The 18,599-nt window shown below is 58.8% G+C and overlaps 2 protein-coding genes across 4 annotated transcripts; one reads left to right on the top strand and one right to left on the bottom strand.

Annotated features, from left to right (window-relative positions):
* The first annotated feature begins 184 nt into the window (after positions 1-184).
* ACTN3 (actinin alpha 3) lies at positions 185-11,985 on the top strand. Of its 2 annotated transcripts, XM_027532808.1 has the most exons (21): positions 185-406; positions 3,837-3,951; positions 4,128-4,247; positions 4,542-4,628; positions 4,708-4,795; positions 5,274-5,352; positions 5,434-5,515; positions 6,249-6,334; positions 6,637-6,729; positions 7,165-7,395; positions 7,520-7,667; positions 8,087-8,237; positions 8,756-8,864; positions 8,960-9,100; positions 9,363-9,545; positions 9,997-10,131; positions 10,222-10,401; positions 10,663-10,809; positions 10,906-10,971; positions 11,450-11,608; positions 11,695-11,977. In XM_027532808.1, the coding sequence occupies exons 1-21, from the start codon at positions 260-262 to the stop codon at positions 11,851-11,853; spliced, it is 2,706 nt and encodes a 901-aa protein (XP_027388609.1). In that variant the 5' UTR covers positions 185-259; the 3' UTR covers positions 11,854-11,977. The 2 variants fall into 2 exon arrangements, with proteins under 2 accessions (XP_027388609.1, XP_027388608.1); XM_027532807.1 differs by having other exon boundaries at positions 203-406; positions 10,663-10,971; positions 11,695-11,985.
* Positions 11,986-12,116: 131 nt separating this feature from the next.
* Positions 12,117-17,716, bottom strand: CTSF (cathepsin F). Of its 2 annotated transcripts, none has more exons than XM_027532102.1 (14): positions 17,371-17,716; positions 17,063-17,161; positions 16,687-16,771; positions 16,534-16,595; positions 16,327-16,402; positions 15,179-15,292; positions 14,914-15,059; positions 14,730-14,826; positions 14,566-14,646; positions 13,636-13,755; positions 13,485-13,549; positions 13,129-13,219; positions 12,709-12,767; positions 12,117-12,628 (listed from the first exon to the last, which is right to left on the bottom strand). In XM_027532102.1, the coding sequence occupies exons 1-14, from the start codon at positions 17,581-17,583 to the stop codon at positions 12,554-12,556; spliced, it is 1,383 nt and encodes a 460-aa protein (XP_027387903.1). In that variant the 5' UTR covers positions 17,584-17,716; the 3' UTR covers positions 12,117-12,553. The 2 variants fall into 2 exon arrangements, with proteins under 2 accessions (XP_027387903.1, XP_027387905.1); XM_027532104.1 differs by having other exon boundaries at positions 15,179-15,289.
* Positions 17,717-18,599: the final 883 nt, after the last annotated feature.

The raw sequence follows: 18,599 nt of genomic DNA, 5'->3' as shown, positions 1-18,599 counted from the left end.
CGCCCAAGCGGCGGAGCCAGAACGCGAATCCCGGATCTCCGCCACGGGATCCATCCCAGAGCCTCAAAATTCGGCAGTCTCTTAGCCCCAGGCCAAACTTCTGCCTGGTCCCGACCCGAGCGCCCTCGCCCCGATCCGGCCCCACCCTCCTCCCCCATATTTAGCGCGAATCCGATCCGGGGCTGGGCCGGGCGATACTTAACGCAGCCCCCGTGTTCTGGAGCGCGCCGAGCAGAGCGGAGCCAGGAGCCCGAACAAGATGATGATGGTTCTGCAGCCCGAGGGTCTGGGGACCGGGGAGGGGCCCTTCGCGGGCGGCCGTGGGGGCGGCGAATACATGGAACAGGAGGAGGACTGGGACCGCGACCTGCTGTTGGACCCGGCCTGGGAGAAGCAGCAGCGGAAAGTGAGTGCTAGCCCATTTCCTGATGGCAAAACTGAGGCCTGAGAAGCCAGGCGGTTTGTTCTTGGCATCTCAGTAGGTCAGGGGCAAAAGCCTGTCTTACCCTCAGTGTCACTTCCTAGCCCGGGCTCTGGCCATCAATCCTCTGCTGTCCACCAGAGCCCGACGAGAGAGCTCGGGACCCTCATGAGGGGTTTAGGATGACAAGAAAGATTTCTGGGATCCCCACCCTCGCAAGGGTTCATTCACCTGGGCCCATTTTTGCTAAAGAATATGGTTTGGGTAAAGCCCTGGGGATCCAAGTTTGGGTGGGGTGGGGTCGGGAAAAATCAACCTTTCTCCACACACCGCCCCCCTTTTCTGAAATATTCCCAGACCCCACCTGAGGACATGCAGCTAGGCAACTAGTGGACTTAAGAGTATGGGGGAAGTGGTAACCATCCCAGACTTCCTACCCACCCTCACTATATTCTGTCCAGCGTGATGTCCATGGCCACTCTATCCCAATTGTCAGGTGAGGAAACTGAGGCTGAGGTAGGACCCACATCATATACTGTCAGAAAACAGTCCCCCTCCCTAGGAAACCTGGGGGTCTTTGCCCATTGCTTGTCCCTCCCCCATTCTTTCCCAAGATACCCCTCCCCACCCCAGGGGCCCTGAATCTGCTGAAAAGGCCACAAGGTCGGGAAGGAGGGGAGCCCTGGGTTCCCTTTCGCGGTGGGTAACCTGACTCTCAGGCCAGATGGACACTTTGTGCTGAGGCAGCGCCTTGGAGGAGCTGAAAGGGCAGCTGCTGCCCAGGTCCAGCCTTGTAGGGCACTCAGGCCTCCCCTCCCCGATCTATTTTCACTCCTAGACTTTCCCAGATGGAGGGGGCATGACACCTGGGGACCCAGAAGAGAAAGTGATCTGGGCCTGGAGTGAGGAAACGCTGGGGAGTGGCAGGCTGGGGGTAGGGGGGTACTGTGAGGTCATTAGACTCATCACTTGCCAACGGTGTGTGACCGCAGGAAAGGGCGGGGAACAGGGGTGCTTGGTGGAATTTGCAGGATTTAGAGAATCCCGGATTTAGAATCAGAGCACTTCCTCTGAGTTAGATGACAGGAGGTGACCCCAGGGGCTGGGAGGCTCAGCTGACTCGGCTAGGGTGCGCCGGGTGATCCGCCTCCCCCCAGGCTCCTTCTGCACCTGTCTCCAAGCAGGGCTGTGGTCCTCGGGTCCAGCAGTCTCCCAGTGATGTCATCCCTGCCCCTGGCTCCCGCTGCCACCTGCTCTGCAACTCCTCTCCCCACCCCACCCCCATCCACCCAGGACTCTCCCAGATCCAGGCTCACAGGCTCCTCATAAGACACAGGCTAGTCTGTACCTCGCTTTCATCAAAGTATCAGGAACATCCTTCCAACCCAACTTACAGCCACCCACTTCATCCACTTACTCAGTGATTGCACCCGTGTAGACACTCTGTAAATTCATTAGTGTTCCCTGAAGTTGGATAATCCAGTTGTTTCTCATCCAGCAGTGTTTATTACAATGTAATGAACATCTCTGTGCTCAAATTTAGCCCCGCCCCATCCCTGCTTTTCCCCCCATATCTTAGAGCACTCCTGTCTCCTCCCATCTGACACCAGAGTCCTCTTTATTCAGCCTCATTTGAAAACAGTTGTTTAATATTTCTTAGGGAGGTCCTGGTATGTGCCAGGCACTGTGTCAGGTGTCAGAAATTCAGCAGGGGATGAAATAAAGCCCCTGCTTCAGAGAGCTTAGAGTCTAGCAAGGACAAATGTTTCCATCTCACCCCCTCGCTCCTGACCCGTCCCACTCACTGACACCCTCCCTCACCCCGGTCTCAGTCGCCACCTCCTCACTTCTCCCTTCTGCTCTGCCAAGCCATTCTCTGCAACAAGAATGAACTTTCTAAAACACAGTTCTGCCCCTCTCCCTCCCTGTTGCCCTCAGGATCAAGTTCACACTCCCTGGCTTAACACTCAAGATCGTGCATGACCTGGCCTCTGCCGCCCCTCCGGCCCGCCTCTCACCATTTATACCCCAACATCCCCAGAGCGGTGCCCAGATAGCTGTAGCCCTACAATCCTAGCAACTGTTGCTCATCACCAAGCCCTTGCGGCTATCCCTGCCTGGAATGCCCTTGCCCATCCTTCCCTGTTTGAGTAACTCCTGCTCTTCCATCACAGTTCTGATCTGTTACTCACTTTCCCCAAGAGGTTTGAAGAACACCTCCCCTAAGCTCCTCAATGCTAGTCTCTCCTAGCACTTCGAAGGCCCACAGGACTCTTTGATTGCCTGTAAGTTCCTTTAGGGTAGGAACCAAATCTCATTAAAAGTCATGTTTGTCCTCTGAGGGAATCTGCTTCCATCACTATGGAGGCCTCGCCCAGACCTGCCTTTCGCCCTGCCCTGTCTGGACCAGAGCATCTGAGACTCCAGGATCTACAGAGAATCCAACAGCACTCTCCTGTGCTCGGGGTGGCATCAATCAGTGCTCAGCACCCACTTATACACCTGAGGGAAAGAATTCCAAATAACTTCCTTGGGGTGTCTGCTTTGGAGGGGGGATGGGAGGGGGAAATGCTTTGAATTCCAGGATCCTGCAAGATCAGGGGAGGAAGAACCTGAGACATCATTGACTCTGAACTGTAATTGTACAGAGAGACTGAGCCCAGGAGAGGGCGAGGGGCACATCCCAGGTCACAGTAGCTCAGTTGGGGTGGGAGTCCGAGTATGGATTCTACCAAGGACTGCCAGCTGAGGGCAGAATCCGGGGCCTGAGGCCTTGGGAGGTTGTAGAAACTTGTACACCAGGCTCTAAAGCACTGCCATCCCCCAAAGGCACACAGCATATATCACCCCTCCCATCTCAGACAGAGGCTGAGGCTGAAGCACGCCCTGGCCGGAGAGGGCGGATAGTCTCCTCCAGAAACCAGGTCAGGCTGCGCCTCAGTGTCCCGCTGTTCCTCGAGGGCCTGCAAAGCTCCGGCAGCCTCATGGTCTGCTTGGGGGCCAATTCACAATAGCCTTAGGAGGTCGGTGGGGCTGAGACAATAATAACACAGATGCACAGTCCCTCAGACAAAACCCACCAAGCCATCTGTGCTGCGACCTGGAATGTTTCCGATTTTAGTAAGGCAGTGTCCCTGGTGTCTCAGGGGGCCCCACACTGGCTGGAGACTGGCCAAAGCTGTTGTTGTCCTGGCAGCATCCACACTGGGATCTGAATGGGACCCAGACCCCATTTCTCCCCATTTTCAGGAGAATTAAAGCTCAGAGAGGGACAGGGGCTGGCCCCAGATGCACAGCAAGTGAGTGGCTGAGCTGGAACTTGCATCCAGGGCCTCGGGCTCTGAGATCTACCCTGACCAAGGAGCCAGAGCCCTGTCCTCAGCACTAGGGTCTGAGTACTGTCCTCTGCCCCCAGACCTTCACTGCCTGGTGCAACTCACACCTGCGCAAGGCTGGCACCCAGATCGAGAACATCGAGGAGGATTTCCGCAATGGCCTCAAACTCATGTTGCTCCTGGAGGTTATTTCAGGTGAGGGGTGCAAATCAGCGCACAGGAACCCCAGGACCCAGGGGAACCCAGAGAGCTGGGGGAGCAGTGCCAGCCGAGTGCTGGAGGGGATGTGCTGAGGGAGGGGGAAGTTTGAGGACCGTGTCTTCAGCTTCCTCTTGTGACCTTTGACCCTTGACCTCTCCTCTCACACCCAGGAGAGAGGCTGCCCAGACCAGACAAAGGCAAGATGCGCTTCCACAAGATCGCCAATGTCAACAAGGCCCTGGATTTCATTGCCAGCAAGGGGGTGAAGCTGGTGTCCATCGGTGCTGAAGGTGAGGAGGTGGCAGGAGGTGGCAGGTGGGGCTGGGGGCGCGGTTCCTCATCTCAACCACAGGGACAACCATCTGCACCTCACAGGAGCAACTGTAAGGAGCAAAGGTACCCACAGTGCTGGCCCTGGCACCCAGGAGGTGTTCAGTGAATCCTTTTGAAGTAAAATGATTGAGCATCTACCAAGTCGGTGCCAGCCTTGAAATGCAGACAAGGGGCCAGAGGGCAGGGCAAGGGGGAGCGGGGCTGAGGCCTGGTGGTCAGGTGGAGCATGTCCCCACCCCCCCACCCCGCAGAGATTGTTGACGGGAACCTGAAGATGACCCTGGGCATGATCTGGACCATCATCCTTCGCTTTGCCATCCAGGACATCTCCGTGGAAGGTGAGTGGTGGGGAGGTGGGGAGGATGAGGGCTGGCCCCAACCCCTCCCCAACCAACACTCACCCCCATCCCTGCCCAGAAACCTCGGCCAAGGAAGGCTTGCTCCTGTGGTGTCAGCGGAAGACGGCGCCGTACCGCAACGTCAACGTGCAGAACTTCCACACCAGGTCCGCCCTCCAGCCAGCATGTGGGGCCTCTGCTGGGGTCTGGGCCAGAGAGCTGGAGTCTGGCCCCGGAGAGCCAGGGAGGGGAGAGGTCACAGCCAAGCTCCTGCAGCAGCGTCTGAGAATGGCAGGACTCAGTCAATGCTGAACTGAATCCAGGAGGGTGAGGGGGAATTCCTGGAGGAGGGAGCACCGGAGACATCCCAGGAAGGGTGTTCCAGCCAGAGGGAGCCTTGTGAGCAAAGACCCAGAGGCCAAAAATTCCTAGAAAGTGGTGTAGCGTAAGGCCAGGGTAAGGGAATCATGATGAGCTTGGAGGAAATGGTCCATGGCTGGTAATCAGGGCCTTAAATGCCAAGCAAGGAATTAGAACCTGACTCCATTTCACAGATGAGGCCATCCAGATAGGAGGGCTCCTGGGACCAGGGTAGGGCAGGGCCCTGGCCTGAACCCAGGCCTGACCCCCCTTCTGTCTGTCCAGCTGGAAGGATGGGCTGGCCCTCTGTGCTCTCATCCACCGACACCGCCCCGACCTCATTGACTATGCCAAACTGCGCAAGGTAGGCCCCCCTAGTCCCAGCCCCGACTCCCCAGTCTCTGTCCCAGATGACCTTTCACCTCTCTCCCCTCACACCACCTAGGACGACCCCATCGGCAACTTGAACACCGCCTTTGAGGTGGCCGAGAAGTACCTGGACATCCCTAAGATGCTGGATGCAGAAGGTGAGAGTAAGCCTCACCCGGGCGAGGACTCCACTTCCACACCAGGCAGCACTGTCCCACCTCCGCCCCTTTGTCCCTGCTCCTCCCTCCTCCCGGGATGCTCCGCCCCACCCCTCCCCCTGCTCCCTGGGCAGAACCCTTCCTGCCAACAGTTCCCCTTCTCCAGGAGCCCTTATCTGGTCCCCTGTCCCTCTCATCCAGTGGAACCAGCCCCTCCCGCCTTGGCCCTTATGTAATGGCTCTACCCTCACATCCCAGTTACCTGGGTCACTTGGTGACATGATAGTCACTCATGCTGGGAGCTCCTTTGAGGGGAGTCCTGCCTCCTGTCCCTGTGCCCATAAAGGCTTTAGTAGTTGAACCAGCAAACCTTTTCTGGTACTGTGCCTGGTACCCTGGATGTGAACTTGGAGGAAAGCCAGCCAGCCAGCCAGCCAGAGGCACAGCCTGTTTAGAGACAGCAGGCAGTGGACACTGGCGGTTCATGAGGGCTACAGGGTCTGCTCACTTAGCCACACCTTGATACTGTCCTCACCCCACCAAGGAGGAGGTCGCTGGAGCCTGGGGTGATCCGAGAAGGCTCCAGGGAAGAGCTGGCTTTGGGGCAGCTGGTGGCCATGATTAGATGTCTCTGTCCCTTCCCATCCCGAGGGAGCTCTCTGCCTGGGTGGGCGCATGAGCCCACTCCCCACCCCTGGCTTTGCCCAACTGACACCTGGCTGCCATTCCGCAGACATTGTGAACACCCCAAAGCCTGATGAGAAGGCCATCATGACCTATGTCTCCTGCTTCTACCACGCCTTCGCCGGGGCGGAGCAGGTAATGGGCTCAACAGTTGCCACCTGGGCTGGGCGTGTGGCCCAGGGGCCCACCCTTGGCAGCCCCTCAACATTTGGAGGTGCCAGGCCCCACTGGGGCACCACTGTCCCAGCTGCACATACTTGACCCCTGGGGCACTCAGGCGCAGAAGCCTCTGGCCTGGAAGCTCCCTCCTCACCCTACAAGGCATGAGGCCTTCATCCTCTCAGTTTGCATGGACTCAGGGTTTAGGGGTTGCAGAGGGAGTCTGGGTCGGGGGTGTCCTGTTTTAATACCAGCTTTTCTGCCCATTCCCACCAAAGGCAGAGACAGCTGCCAACAGGATCTGCAAAGTGCTGGCCGTGAACCAGGAGAACGAGAAGCTGATGGAGGAATATGAAAAGCTGGCCAGTGAGGTAAGACAGGCCACAGAGGGCCTCCCCCTCCCGCCCTTGCTCCCCCATCCCAGCCCTGCTGTTCCTCCCATCCCAGCTGACCCCCAGCCTGGACTGCAGAGCCCACCTCTCCTCAGAGTAGCCTTGGCCTCCTCCAGCCTCCTCCTGCCATCTTTACCCACCTCCTGCCCCCTTCTGCCCATCCAGGCTCCTGCCATCCACTCATTCATCCATTCAGTCACTCATCTCTAGACAGTCTCACGGCCCTTTGCTCTGGGCCAACTATGCTGGCCCCTGGACTCAGAATATAACCATCCTGCTCCTTCTCTGACTAGTGGGGACCCCTCCTCTGCTCAAGGCCCAGCCTGTTGGCCACAGCCTGGGCGTGGCTAGAGACAGGCAAGGTGAGCAGGCCCGCTCAGCCCTCTGTGCTCTGCCCCTGCCTGGACCCCTTAGCTACTGGAATGGATCCGCCGGACCGTGCCGTGGCTGGAGAACCGCGTGGGCGAGCCCAGCATGAGCGCCATGCAACGCAAGCTGGAAGACTTCCGGGACTACCGGCGCCTGCACAAGCCGCCCCGCGTGCAGGAGAAGTGCCAGCTGGAGATTAACTTCAACACGCTGCAGACCAAGCTGCGGCTGAGCCACCGGCCGGCCTTCATGCCATCTGAGGGCAAGCTGGTCTCGGTGAGCCGGGGCAGGGGGGCAGAGGGGGACCCCTGGCCCTGCCTACATCCCCTTGGACTGTCTGTTCCCATCTGTATAATGGGTGAACCATGATGGAGGGCGCCTCTCTCTGCTTGGCCTGCAGGACATCGCCAACGCATGGCGGGGCCTGGAGCAGGCAGAGAAGGGCTATGAGGATTGGCTGCTCTCCGAGATCCGGCGCCTACAGCGGCTGCAGCACCTGGCGGAGAAGTTCCAGCAGAAGGCCTCCCTGCATGAAGCCTGGACCCGGGGTAGGTGGCTCTGGGGCCTGAATGTGTCCTGTGCAGATTGCGGGGAGCCTGGTGGGAGGGGGACGGGGTCCTGGTAGAAGGCACAGGTCAGGGGTAGGGGTTCTGCAAGGAAGCTGGAGACCTGTTTTCTAGTCCCTTCTGGTATTTGCAATCAAATAATACCGGAAGGGAACCAAGGGCCACTCCAGATCATGTAAGCTCAAGGACCCTGACGTTACGCAGGAGCCATGCCCTGGAACAGGAGCGTCCCTTCACTTTATCTCATTGGCGTCTCAGAGCAGACCCCTAGGTGTAGGCTGGGCAGGAATGATCACCTACGTTCACGGATGGGGAATCTCCAGTGTCACACACAGGGTTCGGACCCCCTGCTCCTGCGTATCCGTCCCTGGGTGACGCAAGCCGGGCTTCTCTCCATGCAGGAAAGGAGGACATGCTGAGCCAGAGGGACTACGAGACGGCTTCGCTGCAGGAGGTTCGGGCCTTGCTGCGGCGCCACGAGGCCTTCGAGAGCGACCTGGCGGCGCACCAGGACCGCGTGGAGCACATCGCTGCGCTGGCCCAGGAGCTCAAGTAGGCATGGAGTCTGCTGGGCCCACCGCGGGCAGGGAACGACATCCCTCGGCCTCAAGCCCCGCCCCTCGGCCTCAAGCCCCGCCCCTGCTCCCAAAGCCCTCCAGACCTTTCACTCTTTAATAACCCTACCTTGGTACCCCTGTCCTTCCCAGCACCACTTGCTCTGCCCTCCTCCTGTAACCCTGTCCCCTAAGCTGGCGTCTCCTTGCAGCTTTGGGCCGGCCAGGCCTTCACCATAGCCTTGGCCTCCTGCCACGTCCTTCCTGTAAACCTGTCCGGGAAACTCCAGGCCCCGCCCCTCCTCCCAAACTTTTCCAGGGACTGGAGCTGAGGACCCCCTTCTCCTAGGCACGCACTGAGAAGGCCCTGCTCTAGGAAAGCCCTGTTTCACCCCCATCTACCCTGGCTCCTTTATGCCTTCACCACCCCTGGGTCCAGAGTCCTACCTGAAGGGACAGTCAGGCAGAAATCTGGGCTGGAATCTGGCTCCGCGAACAACCCCTTCCCATTCCCAGTGAGCTGGACTACCACGAGGCAGCCTCGGTGAACAGCCGCTGCCAGGCCATCTGTGACCAGTGGGACAACCTGGGCACGCTGACCCAGAAGAGGCGGGATGCACTGGAGGTGAAGCTGGGGACCCGGAGGTGAAGGCTGGACGCTGGAGGAGGGTGAGGGGCCTGCTGGGCGGGCTGCTAACTGGCCATCCCTGTGGCCCCCAGAGGATGGAGAAGCTCCTGGAGACCATCGATCAGCTACAGCTGGAGTTTGCCCGGCGGGCAGCGCCCTTCAACAACTGGCTGGATGGCGCCGTGGAGGACCTGCAGGACGTGTGGCTGGTGCACTCGGTGGAGGAGACCCAGGTGGGTGCGGGGGCTCCAGGTGTGCCAGGGTTGGATGGGATGACAAGGAAGTGGCCTGTCTTCTGTCGGCCACCCCTTTGGGCTCCTGGGGAATGGGGGGCCAGAGGAGAAGCCCAGCTCTAGAGTGCCAGGAGTCAGGAGGCCTGGGTTCTCTGGCCAGTGCTGCCCTGGCCCCCGGTGAATGGCCCAGAGCCCCTGGCCATCCTTTGTTGCCTGAGGGAGGTAGGGGCGCTGATTGATGCTTCCTGCCTGTCGTCCCCAGAGCTTGGTGACAGCACACGACCAGTTCAAGGCAACACTGCCCGAGGCCGACCGAGAGAGGGGTGCCATCCTGGGCATCCAGGGTGAGATCCAGAAGATCTGCCAAACGTACGGACTGCGGCCCAGCTCCACCAACCCCTACATCGCCCTCACCCCACAGGACATCAACACCAAGTGGGACACGGTCAGTGCCGCCAGTGGCCTTTCCCCGCCTCCCTCCTGCTCAGACACCTTCTAAACCACCCTGAGAATCTCAGGTGTCTGAGACACAGAGGATCAAGTCCGCCTCCGGATCTGTGGTCTGCCACAGACTGTACGTGGCATTGGACAGGTCCCCTTGCCTGACTTGGCCCTCTCTGTAAAATGGCCGTAACGGCATTTTCCTGTTGGGCCTGATTGAAGCAGAATTAGATCTGGTGTGGGGGCCAGATTGTTGTACAGAACAATCTAAGTGTGTTAAGAGTGTCGGCATGGGCCCTCATTTACAGCCAGGAAATGAGCAGAGAGAGGCTGAGTGACCTGCTCAGAGCTTGCCCCCTCCGCAGAGCCCCAGGCTCAGAGTAAGGAGCCCTGTGAGGGGCTGGAGCCCTCCCCTCACTCCTGAGCTGCCCCTGACACCACCACCCTCCCTCCAGGTCCGAAAGCTGGTACCCAGCCGTGACCAGATGCTGCAGGAGGAGCTGACGCGGCAGCAGGTGAACGAGAGGCTCCGGCGGCAGTTTGCAGCCCAGGCCAACGCCATCGGGCCCTGGATCCAGGGGAAGGTGGAGGTAAGGCTTGGATCAGGGAGCCAACCTGGGAGACGGGGGCCGGGGGCCACCAGGGGCTGGAAGCCTTCATCCTGCCCGGTCCCCCTGTAGGAAGTGGGGCGCCTAGCCGCGGGGATGGCCGGCTCTCTGGAGGAGCAGATGGCGGGCCTGCGGCAGCAGGAGCAGAATATCATCAACTACAAGAGCAACATCGACCGGCTGGAGGGAGACCACCAGCTGCTGCAGGAGAGTCTGGTGTTTGACAACAAGCACACGGTCTACAGCATGGAGGTGGGGCCACGCCGCTTAGGACCGAGGGGAAGGCGGTGCTGTGGGCAAGCCTGGGGCGGCCATGGCTGGTTGATCAATACGTAATAAATCATCAAACTTTATGGCAGGAAGGGCCGCTGGATGTCACTCAGTGGACCCTCCCGATGGGGTCCAGCAAGGGGGAGGACTTGCCCGGGGTCAGACGGTGAACTGGGGGTGAAGCCAGAGCTCGTGGCCAGGCACTGGCCGCCCACTGACCCGGCCTGTCTCCTGCTTTCATAGCACATCCGCGTGGGCTGGGAGCAGCTGCTCACCTCCATCGCACGCACCATCAACGAGGTGGAGAACCAGGTACTGACCCGAGACGCCAAGGGCCTGAGTCAGGAGCAGCTCAACGAGTTCCGGGCATCTTTCAACCACTTTGACCGGGTCAGCAGGGGCCTCGCCCTGTGGGGTGGTGGACTTGGGGGCTGGCTGGGAGGCGGAGATCGGGGCCAGAGCCTGACATCTGCTCCCCAACTACAGAAGCGGAATGGCATGATGGAGCCTGATGACTTCCGGGCCTGCCTCATCTCCATGGGCTATGACCTGGTAAGTGTCCTCCAGCCCTGTCCAGGGGTTCCCTCCGTGGCCCTTCCTACATATTGATCACCCACTGTGTCCCTCCCACCTTCACATCTTCATTTCCTCCTCATCCACCTCCTGGGGCTGGGGAGAATTATCCCATTTCCTAGGGGGGCACCTAACAAAAGTTCAAAGAGGTGAATTAATTTGGAGCTGGTTCTGTGTGACTCCAGAGCCTGAGCTTGCAACATGTCCACCTCAGAGAGAGAGCACTACAGGGGTGTGGGCAAGAGGTCAGGACCAGCAGGAGCAGGGCATCGCCATGGGCAGGAAGCAGAGTTCAGCCCAGTGGAAAGGACTTCCCAGAGCCAGAGCTGAGGCTGCAGTGGACCGTCCACGGAAAAGGGGGCCGCCTCGTCACAGGGGTCGTCAAGCCAGGGGGACACCAGGAACCCTCCTGGCTTAAGCACCGCCCGGGCACGGTGCCCGGCCTTTAACCCTGCAGGGGGAGGTGGAGTTCGCTCGCATCATGACCATGGTGGACCCCAACGCAGCTGGGGTTGTGACCTTCCAAGCCTTCATCGACTTTATGACCCGAGAGACAGCCGAGACGGACACGGCTGAGCAGGTTGTGGCCTCGTTCAAGATCCTGGCGGGAGACAAGGTGAGTCCCTGGCGGGGGTCGGGGGAGCTGGTGCGTGGAGGGTAGGGACTGGGACCTGGGGGCCCTCAAACCCTCTTCTCCCCCAGAACTACATCACCGCCGAGGAGCTGCGGCGGGAACTCCCGGCGGAGCAGGCTGAGTACTGCATCCGCCGCATGGCGCCCTACAAGGGGGCTGGGGCTCCAGCTGGAGCCCTGGACTACGTGGCCTTCTCCAGTGCCCTCTACGGGGAGAGTGACCTCTGACCTTGACCCCAGAGCTTCCCTACTCAAGTCCGGAGAGAGGGTGCTCCCTCTGGCTGATCCCACCCATCCCTTGGAGCCATGGCCACAGAGCCGAGTGTTTCTCAATAAAGATCCATCGTGGGCCCCTCTCCATCTCCGATTGATTCCTAAGGCAGAAGCTTGGGCCCTCAGGTTTTTGAGCAGGATCAGCTGCCCCACGTTGACCCTCCAGGGGTTCCCCAGCACCCCTCCTTGCCCTCAGGGTCTGAGCATTCACACCACGCTGGGGTCCAGGACACCTCTTTATTGTGTTAGAAAAGGTCGGTGACAAGTTTCTCTAGATGTAGAAGGCAACGTGGTCCCCCAGTCCAGGGGAACCAGAAAATTTACAGCTTCAGAGGAAAACTGGGGTGGGAAGACAGAGCCTGCTGAGGACAGAGCTGGCTTTAAGACCAGAGTATTTTCTTCCCACCTGCTCCTTGCCCAAGCCTAGGGTTCTTGCCCCAGCTTCGGCTGCCAAGACATCATCCTTCACCCCAGTCCTCCTAGCTACCGCCATTCAACAAAGGTGCTGTTGGGGAACTTCAGGGTGGGAGTGGGGGAGGGCCTGTGTCCCTGTGGCCTTTGCTCACCCTGGGGTCCCCGGTGCCCGTCCCTTGGCCAGCTGTGCCTCCTGGGGAGGGGCCGTTCTGGTCCGCCCCAGATCCTGCACTGGTGCGCCTCAGTTTATCACCGCTGAGCTGGCCATGATGTTCACGCCACAGGCCCCGGAGCCACGGTGCAAGTAGTAGTAACCCTGGGGGGAGAGGGGCGTCGGTGAGGGCGCCAGGGCAGGACGGGGGCTGGAGGGCTAGGGGCCAAGCAGCCAAGACTCACCTCCTCACCCCAGTCAGTGCCCCAGCTGTTCTTGATGGCCCAGAAGGGGATGGCAGAGCCTGGGGGCAGGGCAGTGCGGAGCGCAGGGAGAGTCAGGGCCCCCCGAGTCTCCAGCCAGGGCCCCAGGCACTAGGCACTCTTCACTGTCTGCTGTGGGCCTACTGGGCGACAGGTACTAGGGGAAGAGCAGAAAGCAAGACAGGCCCACCTACCACGCTCCCAGAAACCGGGAGCAGCTCTGGGGCTTGGGGAAGACGCCCACCCATCCACAACTGCTCACACCTCCCACCCCCTTGGCTCTCCCATTCACAGAGAGGATGGGTGATCCTGCCTGGCCCACAGCCGGAGACAGGGGGTAGGACAAGGTTCCTGAGATGCTGTGGCCCGGGCTGGATGGGCAGAGGGGCAAGCAGAACTCACGGTTGCCATAGCCCACGAGCAGCACGGCATGGTCGATGAGCCAAGGGCTGCAGAGGGGGCGCAGGGGGTGGGAGATCCCGTGGCGGTAGAACTGAGGGGGGAGAGTAAGAGCAGGGGGGCCAACGTGCTGCAATTACTGCAGCCCGAGCGCCTAGAGCCCATGCTCCGCAACAAGAGAAGCCACTGCAACGGGAAGTCCGTGTGCTACAACTAGAGAAAAGTCTACACAGCAACAAAGACCCAGCACAGCCAAAAGTAAATAAATAAAATCATTAAAAAAAAAAAAAATCAGGGGCCAGCTCCAAGAAGTAGGGGAAGAGTCAGTCAGAGCCGGAGCAACAAGGCTGGAGCCCTACCTGCATGCCAAAGGCGTTGATGGCAATGGAGACGGGGCCGTTCTTGGCCAGCCAGGCCGCCAGCTCTGAGACGGGGGAGGGCCAGCGTCAGGGGGCATCCAGGCCCCAGCCTCCCGACCCAGGCCTCTCCTCACCCCCCGGCCTTCCTTACTTTGCTCATTCTTGCTCAGCTCCACTGAGTCGTTGATGTAGACCTTGGCCTTCTCTGCAGAGAAGCTGCAGGTCTGCAAGCGGCCTCGGTAGCTGTAGTCATCCTCCGTCTCCAGCCCTCCTGGGATTGTGGGGAGGGGGGCCGGCAGATCAGAAGTTAGAGGAAAGCTGGGCTCTACTCTCCGTACTTGTCTGCTCCTGGCCAGGGGCTGTGCTGAGCCCCTCGTACACAAGGCCTCATGTTCTCCATCTACCCCAGGCCACAGGCCATCCTCTCTGAAAGGGGCCTCTTTCTCGAGATGGCTCAGCTGAGGCCCACAGGCATGGGGCAGCCTCCAGTGAGACGTGTGGCAGAGAGGGAACCCAGCTCCCAACTTCTGAGTCCTGACTCCCCTCAGTGTTCCTAGGACTCCTGATCTTGGCTTTCTTGTCCTGCCCTGACCATCTGCTCCCAGTCTGGCCCAGACCCCTGCCAGGCTCCCTCCCCAGTCTTTGTAGGCCACCTCAATCCCTCAGCCCTCCTCTTCCCAACACTGCAGCCCACTGCTCAACAGAACTGCCAGGTTAGGTCAACACCTCCCCTCAAGGGGGCGCTGTTCTGCTCTTCAGTTTAGCAGCACTAGAAATACAGGCCTCCAAGCAGTGAAAATAGCAAGACCCCTGCTATGCACCAGGAACATGACATACCTTCCCCTCACTTGACCCTCAAGACAATCCTACCAAGTGAGTCCGAGGAAGCCCATTTCACAGGTGAGATAAGTGAGGCTCTGAAAGAGCTGACCTGCCCAAGGTCTTCAGCCAGTTAGGGGTCAGCATTAAGACTTGAACCCAGGTCACAGGACTGCCATGCTCGTCTCCCTCCCTCACAAAGTGACTTCCGGGGGAGGGAGCTGTGCTCCTGCCCTGCTCCTGAAGCCCCGTGAATGCATACCCAGAGTCCGTATGGCCGAGTAGGCGTTAGAGGGCAAGCCGCCCAGGCAGGCCTTGTCAGTCTTGTCACAGTCCAAGAGCTCTAGGAGACAGAAGACTGGTCCCAAGGAGCCCTCCGGAGGGGCTGGGCTGGGGACGGGGGAGGAGGCACAGCGGGATGCTCACCCTGCTCAGACAGGGAGAGCAGGGTCCCCCGTTTGAGGAACCACTGGCCCTCCACGTTGCCTGTGACTGAGAAGGCCCAGCAGGAGCCGCACATACCCTGCAAGAGACAGGCAGGTCAGGGCTGGGTCCCTCTCAAAGGCCAGTGCAGCCCGCTCATCCCACCCTCGCCTCTTCGGGGTCCAACCTGGTCCTTGACATTGGTGACAGCCCCCTTATTCCTCCAGTCCCACTGAGGCGGAGGAACGTCGGTGACAGGATGGGCCGGGCGCATGTTCCTGCCAGGCGCATCTTTCAGGAGGGGATTCAGGTAGATGGTGCGGAACTCCTCCTCTGTGGACAGAGGTGGGTGGGGGTGGGAAAAGAGTATTCAAAGCCAGTCCTACCCAGGGGCCTTGGGAGCAGGCCCTGTCTCTTCCAGGCACCGTGAGGGCTCTGGCCACCACCCCTACCTGTCAGGTCACTGAACTTGGTGACCCCATACCGAGCTGTGCCACGGTCCAGGGCCTGGATCTTCTGCGCTCGCACCATATTATTGGCAAAGACGGACATGCGCCAACTGGCTTCTGAGGACCAACAAGCAGAAGTGAGGCCTGGACCCCAGGCAGATCATAGAGGAGAGGTGCTTGGGGATAAGAGGCAGAGGTTTCCGTGGGGAACAGTGGCCCTGCATCATGTCTGAAGTTTATTTCAAGAAGGGCAAGGGACGTCCCTGTGGTCTAGTGGCTAAGATGCCACGCTCCCAAGGAGGAGGCCTGAATTCAATCCCTGGTCAGGGAACTAAATCCCGTATTCCACACTTTAAAGATCCTGCATGCTGCAACTAAGACCTGGTGCAGCCAGGTCTTTACTATTTATAATAATAGTTAAATTATTATATTTAAATACTATAATTTAATATTTATTTTTATTTATAAAATAAGTAGTTAAATATTTATAATACCTAATACTATAAACATGTTTATTATCGATATGTTAATAATATAGTATTATATTTTATTATTTACATAATATTTATTTATTATTAAATAAATAAAAAATATTTTTTTTAAAAGAGAAAAGGGCAGAACCCTGGAGTGGGTGTTAGGAGCAGATCTGCAAGTGATAAGAGTGAGGCCAAAATGGGGCGATGACTCCCCAGGTATGAAAAGTGAAACTGCTCAGTCGTGTCCGACTCTTTGTGACCCCACAGACTGTAGCCCACCAGGCTCCTCTGTCCATGGGATTTTCCAGGCAGTAGTACTGCAGTGGATTGCCATTTCCTTCTCCAGGGGATCTTCCCAACCCAGGGCTCAGGGCTCCAAAGACAGAAGGTCATGGGAAAAGGCCACCAAGCCAAGGGTCTGCCAGCAGAGAAAATATGGCCTTTGCCCCATCCCACTCTACCCAGAATGATGGAGATCTATGGTTTCTGACTAGGAAAATCAGATGGGAGAAGCGCCAGCTCCCTGAGGTGACTGCCAAGTCCTTGGAGGCTAAACAAGAACATGGGGGAACTTAGGGGTCCCTCTGCCCTTTCCCTACTCCAACACTAAGGTGCCAAGTTGGAGGGGAGGTCCTGATCTGATCAGGACACATCCAGCCAAGGCTAGGTCCTCACCTTCCTGCGAATCATATGTCCGGTTATAGGTGGTGACAAAGTCCTTGAAGATCGAAGCCATCTTCACAGAAAAGTCCTGGAAAGACAGAGAGAGGGAGTCTTTACAAGCAGTCCTTCTCAGACAGACGTGGGAGCCCCAGGCCAGGGTGGAGGGAAGAGAGTGAACCAAATGTGCAGCCAGTTCCCCAGACAGACAAGGCTCCTCACCTGGGGGAGGGGATCCTTGTTCAGCAGCGGAAGGAATGAACTGAAAGTCTCATTTCTGTCATCTGGAGAGAGTTGGAAGAGAGGAGAAGCAGGACTGAACCCTGAGTGAAGTCTGATCTGAACCATCCCAGCACCCCGGGGCCCTCCCAGCACCTGTAGTCTTGGTGTCGACTGGGCCACAGTCCCGCCTCAGTAGCATGTGTTTTCCTAGCTCGTCTAGGACTTCGAAGCTGCAGAGCTGCAGGAAAAGGAAGGAGGATGCCAGTCAGGGGGCTGCGAGGAGAGCAAGGCAAGATGGAGGAGGGTCCTCAGATGAGGACAATCTCTAAGGCAATCTCGCCCACAGTGGAAAGCGAGGCACCGTCCAGGAGCGAGAATCCAGACCCCCTCCCTTTATCCTTCCAGGCCTGGGTAGTGACAGGGTGGGGTAGATGCGGCCTCAGATCCCGCCCCCTTGACTTGACAGATCTCCCAACTACAGCCAGACTCAATCTGGGGGCAAGGGAATGGCAGGAACCCCATCACTCACCAGGGTCTTCTTGGACACCGGGAGCTGGCACACCGTGGGGTCGTTGCAGGGCGGCTCCACCAGGGTCGCCTTCAGCGAGTACAGGGACCCCCGGCCCGCCTGGACGGAAGGGCGAGTGAGTGACGGCACGGCCACCCTCTTATCTGTCCAGCCTTCATGGGGCCCACAGCCCCACCGTGCCCTCTTCCCCTTTCCCCATTACTAGAAGTCCAACGTCCCCGCCCCAAGTCAGGCCCAAAGTTCCCAACCCTCGGACTAGAGCCCCGCTCACTGCGGACCCAGGAGCCCCGCCCCGAGCGCATCCTCACCCGGCGGACGCGACCGCGCACGGCCCCCAGCGCGGCCCTCGTCCCGGCAGCCCGGCCGCGGTTGTACATCTCCAAGGCGAAGCGGGCGGGCTCCCGCAGCTCCGGGGACGCCAGTTCCCAGGCCTGCGCGCCGGCCGCCGGGGGCTTGCTGGAGGCCGGAGCGGCGGCCGGGAGCAGCCCCAGCAGCAACAGCAGCTGCAGCCAGGGTGCCATGGCGAGGGCGAAGCTGGCGGCCCGGACTCACGCACGGACGGACGCGCGGACCAACCGACGGGGCGTAGCAGCCCGCGGCTGGGGGGCCCTAGTCCTCCCCAAGCTCCGGCGGGGCGCCGGCCAATGGGCGCCGGCCGGGGGCGCCTGCGCGCTCGCTTATTTACGCCAGGCACGTGGGTGCGCTGGCTGTGCAAGACTGGCGGGCTGGACCCAGTTTCGACCGTAGGCAGTCTTGCAAAACCAGCGTCATCTGGGGAGACGTGGCCCGATCCCCGACCTTGAAATGATCTTCTTAGGTCTGGGAACTGCTGTTTGAGGAGAGGAAACAATACTGGCCAGAGAATTAAAACAACTACCACTTATTGCATACCTACTATTATGTTGCAGGTTATATGCCCTCTCCCTTTAATCTTTGTAGCAATCCTGTGAAGTAATAAATGTTATTATCCCCATCTAGTAATTGAGGAAATATAGGTTTAGAGAAACTAAGTGGCTTGTCAAACATCTGCTAAGTAAAAGGGCTGGACTTGAACACAGGGAGTGGACTTCAGAGCTTGAGCTCACAGCTCCATCACCTCTTTGAGGCCCCTCTTATCAGCAGAATGGCAGCTAATATTCCCTGGACTGGCAGTGTCACAGGCTGTTGCGCAGATCAAACACAAACATGTCAACAGTGCACAGGGTTGGGACCCTTCTTTCATTCCTTCAAGCATTCACTGCTGTGTTCCAGGGCGTAGCAACAGGAAGCATGAGCAGATACTCTGGGCATAATACTGCCTGCTAGCAGCTCACAGTCTAGTGGAGAGACAGATGAGAAAAAGGAATTTTCCTCCAAGGTGTTACCAACTGTGGGAGGGGAAACAGAAGAGAGTTTTTGGCAACCCACTCCAATTTTCTTGTCTGGGAAATCCCATGGACAGAGGAACCTGGAGGGCTACAGTCTATGGGGTTGCAAAGAGTGGGACATGACTGAGCGACTAACACTTTCACTTCCAAGGCCCTTCAAGCTCCAGTCA

Source organism: Bos indicus x Bos taurus, chromosome 29 (genome assembly GCF_003369695.1).
Source record: "Bos indicus x Bos taurus breed Angus x Brahman F1 hybrid chromosome 29, Bos_hybrid_MaternalHap_v2.0, whole genome shotgun sequence".
Taxonomy (NCBI): domain Eukaryota; kingdom Metazoa; phylum Chordata; class Mammalia; order Artiodactyla; family Bovidae; genus Bos; species Bos indicus x Bos taurus.
Note: the sequence above shows the minus strand (reverse complement) of the source record. Positions and strands in the feature narration are given on the sequence as shown.

Bases quoted from the DNA above. Each gene is read 5' to 3' on its own strand.
- ACTN3 (XM_027532807.1), top strand. From the start codon at position 260: ATGATGATGGTTCTGCAGCCCGAGGGTCTGGGGACCGGGGAGGGGCCC. The intron at 8,865-8,959 runs GTGAAGCTGGGG...TGTGGCCCCCAG, and splicing joins AGAGGCGGGATGCACTGGAG to AGGATGGAGAAGCTCCTGGA. The intron at 10,972-11,449 runs GTAAGTGTCCTC...TTAACCCTGCAG, and splicing joins TCTCCATGGGCTATGACCTG to GGGGAGGTGGAGTTCGCTCG.
- CTSF (XM_027532102.1), bottom strand. From the start codon at position 17,583: ATGGCACCCTGGCTGCAGCTGCTGTTGCTGCTGGGGCTGCTCCCGGCC. The intron at 16,596-16,686 runs GTGCTGGGAGGG...AACTCTCTCCAG, and splicing joins AGTCGACACCAAGACTACAG to ATGACAGAAATGAGACTTTC. The intron at 14,827-14,913 runs GTTGGACCCCGA...TGTCTCTTGCAG, and splicing joins TCACCAATGTCAAGGACCAG to GGTATGTGCGGCTCCTGCTG.